Here is a 9,563-nt window from a genome sequence, read left to right as displayed (position 1 = left end):
AGATATTGAACCACTCTGCCACCTATTTTCTACGTTTTCAACTCCACAAACTGTACTCCTGTGGAAGCCGGGGAAACTGAAGCCATTCCAATGAGCGGCAGCGCTGTGAGGTCACAGCGAGAGAAATGATAACTACATGCTAAGATTACGAGGGTTTTTTTAAATATACGTTTTCCATTGACAAACTTTTAAGCAAATAAAACGGGGGTTTATAACATCCATTTTATTAAGAAAGACTGCGAAAGTCATTGAGATAATTCTTAAGTGGTTTTCATACATAATATTCTTAAGTCAGAACCCTAAATTTGAGTTGATAGTGATCACCCTTTGCTTGCGTCGCTGAATATAATAAGCATTTTCTTCAATTCATCAGAAAATTCCACCAATTGATTCCCTATCCCTTCTATAACAGCAGACAACGTCGATACTCTCCTGAAAATAAAAAAAACTATGTAAGTTATGTATTCAAATGTCAATGGATGCAAGTGACTTGTAAGGATAGATCTAAAGGCCGTTTTACACGGTACATGGAATTGCGCAATCTGACGTACGTGCGAAGGCGCAATCAAAATTGCGTCGCGTAAAGCGGTGAATTGCTAGAACACATGCGAGAATGCGTGGATGCGAGACGGCAAAATAACCCCTGTTCTAATTTAGTTCATGCATTCGCGCAATTCCACGCCATTTTAGAAATACATGCAGCTCTAACCTGTGCACTTCCGTGCCCCGTGTAAAACGGCCTTAATAAAAAATCGCGACTTCTATATTTACGTGACGATTATACTTAGTTTTTTTCAATTTTATTTTACCAACATTCATTAAATAATAATCTGACAGGATTTTTAAGAGTGTTTGTAATACTTGGCACATATTTTTCCCTAAATTCTCCCGTAGGTAGTATTTATAGTGCTATAACTTTTTGCTGTACGCATTTTAATTTAACCATAACACAGTGTCATCATGAATCTGTTGGTTTATCACTTTATGATTGAATTTAAAACATAATAATTTAGGCCATGTCTTATAGAGTCATTTCTTTATAAGCACTCTTCAGCAGGCAAAGTTTTTTAATGACGCGTCATGACGTACCACACATGAATTCTTAGAACATGAATTCTTCACAGGAACCTCTCATGATCGGGAGGCGATATTTTAATGGATGACCCCCATCGTTCTTTGGGAAAGATTTTGGGATAGCTTTCATTTAAAAATAAACTCGATTGTTTCTGGCTTTACTTTGTGAAAATCCATTATTAATAATAAAACGTTTTTGTACTTTTCCACACGATTTAATTAATACATAATTAAATCGTGTGGAAAAGTACAATAACGTTTTATTATTAGCTTTCATTTATTTGTACCTTATCAACCCACCACTATGAATTATTGACTACTATCGCCGTCGCTACTTGTATTACGGAGGATGATCTGAAACAAAGCAGGCACAGGCAACTGGAAAAAATACCCAGTTGTAATCCAGACGAAATTCATTCATGGTGCAAGTTTTTTTCATCAACGAATGAAGTCTGGGTGGTATTTGAACTATTTCTACTGGGTGTTCAGTCATTCAGACATTCGCATAACCATTCAAAAATTTCTCGTTCCACATGGTAAATTTTCCCTCATGCAATCGTTCACGCAAGAGATGGTGCAGATAACCGTACCGGTCACAACGGACTGAAATAAGAACAATATACCTATTCACCAAAAGAGGATCTAGTCTTTCCAATTCTGGAGTAAATAGTGTAAAGTAGATACAGGCAGGTGTTATCAAGCTCAGGGGCGAAGCCAGGAATTAAGGCTGGAGGAAGTTTAGGTGCAACTAATACCGGGGTGTGTGTGGGTATGGTATACCCACCAGGATAAGAGGTAGGTGCGAGATCAGTAAATTGCGGAATTATAAGATAAATGGTTCAAAATGGTGAGTTTTACGGCTTTCTGAGGGATATTTTATTAATCCTTACGCTATTATATTAGTAATATCAATCTTAATAAGTAAAATAGATTGAACTTAAATTTTTTTAAGCTCTGGGGGTGCACAAAGGTTAAGAAAACACTTAGCTGTTTCACAAAATAAAATATATTGCGACCGGTTTCGATACAGCGTATCATAGTGTTTTCTTAACCTTTGTGCATCATGAAGGAGTTTCACCATGTTACGCCAACCACCATCGCAAGCTCTGGGGGGTTTTATCCCTCAAAACCTCCCCTCGCCGCGCCACTGATCAAGCTATTAGCATTGCCCTGGGGAGTTTACCTCGTGAGGGCACCTGGCAAGTGCTCCTCCAGCAGTTCCCCGCTTCTATTGAGCCCGCATGTCACGTCACTGTACTGTCGTTCCAGACTTTGGAGCTGGGCCAGCGTTAGGCGTCTAGTATCCACCAGCAGGGCCTCGAGCCTGTTCGAAGCCAGGAGGAAGTCTTTCCTTCTAGATCGGTGAATAGACATCACCTGTACCAGAGCCGGAGGGAGTTCTAGGGCTGCATCGATCTCCCGCGAGGAATACACTTTTTGTCGGCATTTTGAGGCACTTGAGTTTTTCTCATGGGTGATATCAGCATCCGTAGTCTCACAATCAGTTTGGTACTGTTAGAGGGGGAGCGGGGGTTAAATGATTTTTAGTTGACGGAGGCTATTGGGCATATAGTAAATCAGAAAAAATCAAGATATGTCGAAAATATCTATAAAACATCAACCAGCGGATCTCACATTGCGTTGCAAGACTCTGCAAAGAGATTGGATTTCGAGCGCGAATCCCGAGATCCGCAAGACCTCGTCGAAACACTCGACCGGATTAAGCTTGGGAGGAGACTAATTTCCACAAACCCTGACCAACTTGGGTAACATGATGGATAGCGTGAGATTTCACTCGCTAACTGATGTGATTTCATAAATTGGTAGTTCAAATGTAAATCATGGTGACATCAACCTGTACAATTTTGCTTGAAAGTTGGAGCAAGATTAACATACAGTGATCAAAGCCGTCTACAGTGGGTGGAGGGCCTCAGTAAATTAAAATCTTCCCCGAAATTTTTGGGAGTGTTTTTAGTGAACCCTCAAAATAGGAGACCCCTCTCAAAAAACTGGCAACGGCCTTGATAGATACCCGTGATCACTTTCGAAGCCAAGAAGAAATATATGAACTGAATGTGGAGGATATAAATTTTGAATAGAAAAATTCGCTGTTAAAATTGATTAAGAAATGAAAATAATAGAAGATATATCCAATCTTTAATAATGTTCAAAATTTTCCTTAATTAAGGCAAAAGAGCAACGAAAGTTGTTATCTTTTCTCAACGCATAGAAATTGCGAACAAGCAATATACTAACAGAAAAATATGAAAAATATATTAACTACAAGGTTTTTCGTCAAGGAAAAATGCCTGGATTAGCACCATGGAGAAAACAAAAGAGATATTACAATCTTACTTCGATTATTTTGATCAATTTTTCGTGCATCTCCTCAACTTCCAGCGGCCTCCTTGCATTACCAAATTCCTCATGCGACATTTGCTTCCTCTCATTCGTGGATCGAGAATCAACTTGCAAGAGGCGTTGAACACGAACTCCTGCACGTAATGCAAGATCCAGAGCATCACTATACACCATGGTGGCGGTTATTAGCGCTCCAATTCTCTCCAGGCGCCTTTGCAGTCTTTCTTGGCGCTGCCATGTTGACGATTCGTTAAGCATTTCACTTGAAACTCTCAGTTGCAACTGCATGGTACGGAAAGGTTAAATAATAAATTTTTCACTTATTATAATAATCAATGGCCCTTCGAGTTATATTAAGATATACTCGAAAACTACAGTTTTCTCCATTAAAATGCTTTGATCCTCCCGAAGTGAGGCATTTGCAAAACAATATCTCTGATCATATTTGATGAAAAATCTTAAGTAAAACGTGTTGCATTGCCATTGGAAAGTTCACGCAAAATTCTGTCTGCTACTATATATATACTACTATAGTCACTGCGTAATCATATGAATGCGCATGACAGGAATAGAGGCAAGGAACTGAATTTCAAGCGATAGAAAATGTTCAAATAACTACTTCCCAGTGTGTTTTCATTAAAAAAGGACAATAAAGGTCTTTGAGGTTATGATTTGAGATAAAAAGAAGAAAATTCATGATATAATCGTACCCTTAGCTCACCATCTCCCTCATTGTCTTCTCATCGACGCGCTTAGGGTCTTTGTGTTTCTTTATTTTATGCCCTTTAACATGATGTGCACGTCGAATGTTCTTTGAGGAGGCATTCCGATCAAAACTTTCATTCCCATCCTCATCACTGTCACTGAAGTGCTGTAACTTGGTTGACGTACGTCTCGCTAAGCCAGACTTCACGGAAGAGACATGGGATGATGGAGAACGCGCTTCGGCGGCTGTTGCGCCCTTCTTACGAGAATCGATCATGGATCGTGATTCGGTCGCACACGTTTGTCTCTCTATTCCATCGTCAAGCTCTTCTCCCGCAATTCTCTCGTCTTCATTCTGACTTCTCAATGGTTTGATCGAAGGCTCTGACCATCGCTGACTGCATTTACAGCAGCGACAACAACAGCATGTTTGCTTCTGAAATAGCATTGTGACAATCCAGGATAAGACGACACCATGGACGACACAACTCCGAAAAACTCATCATGCTTAGAAAGATAAATTTCAGGGTGATTTCATGAAAATAATGCGTGGTAAAACTTTCAATAAAATTAACTCACCATTTAAACTTGTCAATTTAAAACTAATAAGAGCTTTGTAACTGCATTTAGAATTTCACATCAACATATAGAATGACTAGACGTTGCTTAAAAGATATAATTCAAAATTACAGTGAACAATAGAAATAAAAAAGAAAATGCAATATGTATGCTCGCGGATCGGTAATAATTATTACGACCGCGGTCATAATGACAATTGTTTACACAATAAGGAAACAAAAGTCGAGCGGTAAATAAACATAAAACGTAAATAAACGAGCTCTTGCCACAGTTTAAACTACTTTGTTTAAGCTGTACTCTCGCAATGAGCTGTGAATTCTCTTACCCTCAACTATAGGGTTCAGTTCGTAGGATTAAATCTGAAACAGGGCTAATTGCTGCTAAGATTAATTAAGAAATGAAAATAATTTATTGTTTACCCAATCTTAAATAAAGTTTTAATTTTTTCAGAAGGCGAAAGAGCAACGAAAATTATTTTTTAGTTTGTCTACGGAAAAGAATTACGAGAAAGAAAATTTAAATATTTCCTTATGACCATAGTCTAGCCATCATTGGTGGATCTAGGATAGGGACAAGGAGGGGGTCTAAGAAGGGGACAACCTCCAAGCTGTAATGGGGGTTCGAAAAAAATTACCATTCTATCTAGTGTAAATTGGATACCCAGGGGAAAGGGCCATAGCCCCTCTTTGGATCTGCCGCTGGATGGTAACATACCTACCAAAAGCGAGTAAAGTAGGCCCTCAGTTTAGAGCTAATTTGTATTTCAATTCATTTAAGTAGGCATATATATAGGAAAATATAACAAAATACTTTAGTACAAAGTAGCAACCTCCAAAAATTTCGATTTTATTTATTTAGTATGTGTTTCAACTCAAAGGGCTATAGCCCCCTTAACCCGCCACTCCTATAGCCATGTCAGTAGATAGGTAATATTATTTTGATTCATCAATCAATTTGTCATGGAAAAATGTAAGACAATTATCGCAGTCATCAATTACCATAAGATTACTTCGTTAATGTCATGATAGCATCCATATTTTAGCATTTAATGGCTTCCGTTTACTTTTTGTTGACGCCAAGTTCTAAAAGTAAAATTTCTTTAAAAAATGCATGTTTATTTACTCCGAAATATTCACGTAACGAATTCGCTAGAAGTACAAGAGGACCTCCTGTTTGAAACCGAAATAAAGATGGCCCTGGGAAATTGGACAGGAATTAAATGATTATTATTCAATCCTCTTTTAATTTCTCAGGGAAAAATTTCTGCTGTGTAAGTCATTTGGAACTGTCATTTATCTGCTTTGTACCACTGATTTGTATGTGCTTTTGAACTACTGTGGAATTGAAACACGGTACACAGCAGTTCATGACGTCATAGCATCCTACCATGTCATCAACTCATTTGTAACATATTTTGAACTGCCTTGGATTTCCATTGGAAACTGCTATGGGACTCATTTGAATTTAAATTTGGAACTCGTTTGTACCACTCGTTCATCCGTTTTGGAACTGATTTGTACCAGTTGGACTCCCATTTGGAACTCATTTGTACACCATGCCACCTGCTTTGTAACAGTTCAAGATGGCGTACTCAATTTTCTTGAAGTTTATTTTAGTCTGTTTCGGATATTTAGGCAAGATGAATATTACGAATTGAAGTGCGGCAGTGCCGCCATTTCGCAATAGTTCCATTGCTTTGAAAAGCATTAGTCATAAACGAAAGACCTTCAAGCTCGACAAGCTAAACACAAGATTCTTGTTTTCTTATTGCGGAGTGAGGGGTAAGTCAATTTGGTGGTCAAGAAAGTCCTTATCGAGAGCTTAATTCCGATCTTACGTGGTTGATGTGGATCATTCAGTGTCCATTTTTGAGTGAAATGCCTTCGTTTCTGGATTTTTTTTCTTGAAAACCGTCATGTTAAATATCTGAAAATGCAATGGGAAATGCGAAAAAAGGCCTTTCCGGGTAATCGAACTTGTCAACCTCGACATAGAAATATATTTTCGAAGGAGGGATTCATGGCGAAAAAATTCAGCCCTAAAATACGGATCCAAATATGGACATAAACCATTTCCTAGGGATCGCGAAGACAATACATCGGTATGTTTTATCATAGAGTAAGTATATTATATACTTACTCTATGATTTTATGTATATTAATCTATGCAAAATACTACTTTTCCGGTAATATCAAAGAACGAAAGCAATGAAAGAAACGGTTGCAAAAATGCCGTAAAATTCGCAATATTTATAATTGCGAAGTATACTTTGAAAGTATAGAAATTGAATTTTTACGATAATAATATACTTGGAAACGCAAAAAAACGCGAGCGCTATGAATTTGTTATTGAATACCTTTATTATACGCGACCAAAATTCTCGGTACGTAGTGAAGATAATCTTGTCGCATTTCAAATCGGACCCAAAAATACTATTTAAGCCACAAGGAAAATAGAATAATTTTTAAACTAATTTGAGTGATTATTTGGGAGTTCCGTTTCTATTAACTGACTTGCGATTATTTCTTAAACCACTTATGCATTTTTATTGCATATATTAAAGAATTTTCGTTTTCTCGACCAAACGTATCAGACTGAACCTGGCCATGGTATGTTGGCGCGTAGAAGACAGTTCCAAAACAAATGATGACGTATATAAATCGCATGGATTTGTTCACAAAGAATTACAAACGTATGGAAAGCCGTTATACATGAATCTTCTCAGTACACAACAGTTACAATACGAATGATGACGCCCGGAAATCCTGTCATCTCGTTCAAATGGAGTTTCAAATGAATTTTCTCCGTACACAGCAGTTACAATGCGAATGATGACGTCTGGAAATCCTACCGAATCGTTCAAAAGTAGTTCCAAATGAGTATAAAGCGGTTCCAAACGAACACACTCTGTACAAAGGAGTTCCAAAGGGGATCACAAATGAGTTACAAACGTCTTCATATTTCTAATTTTTGGTACAAATGAGTGAAAATGAGTTTCACAGCAGTTCCAATACAGATTTTGGTGTTCCAAAGCAGTTTCAAAAGGGTTCCAAAGCAGTTGCAAAGCAAAAATGTTTCCCTGAGTTGAGACCACAAAAAATTCAAAATCCACAAAATTGAAGCAGTTAGTAGAATTAGGTTTTACGGATTATTTCAACCTTCCATAAAACTTGACCATATTCTGGGAAAAACAGGGAAATCGCGGTAAGTTCCGACACATCATGCACCACTGAAGTAGCGAGCCGTTAAAATATATTTCATTTCAATTAGAAATTTAAAATAATATAAATAAATTGAAAACTAAGAGATACATTTTCGTCTCTTATAACAATTGTTGTCGCTTTAAAGAATACGAATTTCGATCGCTTCCCGAAAAATGTAGGCGCCTCCGGTGAAAGATCTCAGTTGTACCCGGGACGCTTTCGCGGTTATGAAATAGATAATTGTTTTTCGGGTTATTGCCGCGTTGACTCATTTTAATGGAAGACAATTTTGGGCAATTCCAGCTCCCGTCTTCGGGTTCATTACGACTCGAAGACTGGAGCTGGAATGCGCCCGAAACTGTCTTCCATTAAAGTCAACGCGGCATTAAACCGAAAAATGACTGTCGACCTAAGTTGTTATATTTCCATCTATCTGAGGTATTACTGAGGCGACTCAATCGCTGCGAACTCTATGGAGAATTCTCATTGCTTCGCATCCATAACTATTCCACCACGTCTTCGAGCGGGCGTCACTTAGAGCAATTATCCGTTTAAATTTTAAACGAGTTGCTGAATGTACAACCAATTTTTTTGTCCGAACAACTATTTTCCCATTCATAGCTAGTATTCATGGTTAACATATTGAATTCAGGTTTCAGTTAACGACCTTATAGCCCAATGATTCCCTTCTATTCACATATACGTCATGCCATACGTTTTTCATGGCTCATCTACCATTTCAATAAACCCCCAATGACACAGCAGGTACTCTAAAACTTTGTTGGGGCAGTAGCCTACACAACTCAGAAACGTGGAACATTTCCAGTCTATGACAACGCTCTGGGGCCCTTTGTTTTGCTCCAACAAAAAGAATTTGGAAGCATAGATTGTTAAGTTCTTCAAGTATTATTTGTGAATTTTAGTAAAATCCTTTTCAATGGGAGACTGAAGTGTCAAGTGTGATTTAACTTTGCCTAAACAGCATAAAATTTTGAATAGACATAGTAATTGTCAATTTTCAACATAAGAGGGATCTTGAAACAACAATTATACGTATACTTGAAATGAAATTGCCCTATTTGACAATAAATGAGAGGTGTGAAGATTTGAAGACAAGTAAGGCAAAATTAAAACTTTGGGTGAGGCAGAAGAACAGGTAGACAAACCACAGCTTGAGGGGTGCTTGCGAGGAAAATTCTTGTTTCTCTGCTCCAAGAAACAAATCAAGTTCCCTCCCTACTTTCCTTGTATTTGATACAGAAGACATATGATTCATGCTTACAAAATCCTTTTAAAGAAATACGAGAATGGGGAAGGCATACATTCACAACAATATTTGTAATTTTGTATACGAAGATAGCCGCAACATTCTAGGCATAAGAGTAGGTTCTCACTCTTGAGAGAGTAAAAAAATGGTAGAAAGTCTTTTCAATACACAAAGGATGAATTAATCTATTTCAAGACTTCACCAAATTAAAATTCTGGAATAAAATAATTGTCCAGTCTCCTTATTCACACAGCAAACAAAATGCATTTGACTTGTTTTTATCCTTAACCTTAATACTGGGACATTGATATTTTTGAAGTTAGAACATAGCGTTTTCCTCTTATTTTATTCCACATTTTCTAATGGGTGATCTA

General features: G+C 37.6%; 1 protein-coding gene across 1 annotated transcript; it reads right to left on the bottom strand.

Moving 5' to 3' along the window:
- Window positions 1-200: 200 nt before the first annotated feature.
- Window positions 201-4,897, bottom strand: LOC124153485. Its single transcript, XM_046526682.1, has 5 exons — window positions 4,720-4,897; window positions 4,157-4,576; window positions 3,430-3,717; window positions 2,258-2,586; window positions 201-432 (listed from the first exon to the last, which is right to left on the bottom strand). The coding sequence occupies exons 1-5, from the start codon at window positions 4,720-4,722 to the stop codon at window positions 321-323; spliced, it is 1,152 nt and encodes a 383-aa protein (XP_046382638.1). The 5' UTR covers window positions 4,723-4,897; the 3' UTR covers window positions 201-320.
- Window positions 4,898-9,563: the final 4,666 nt, after the last annotated feature.

Source organism: Ischnura elegans, chromosome 1, assembly GCF_921293095.1.
Source record: "Ischnura elegans chromosome 1, ioIscEleg1.1, whole genome shotgun sequence".
Lineage (NCBI taxonomy): Eukaryota > Metazoa > Arthropoda > Insecta > Odonata > Coenagrionidae > Ischnura > Ischnura elegans.
The sequence above is the reverse complement of the archived record's forward strand: the minus strand, read 5'-3'. Positions and strand labels throughout refer to the sequence as shown.

What these genes read in the sequence shown, in the direction of transcription:
- LOC124153485 (XM_046526682.1), bottom strand. An exon ending in AGAAGACAATGAGGGAGATG is followed by an intron (nt 3,718 to 4,156) that starts GTGAGCTAAGGG and finishes CGTACCATGCAG; the next exon opens with TTGCAACTGAGAGTTTCAAG. An exon ending in AATTGATCAAAATAATCGAA is followed by an intron (nt 2,587 to 3,429) that starts GTAAGATTGTAA and finishes CCCCTCTAACAG; the next exon opens with TACCAAACTGATTGTGAGAC.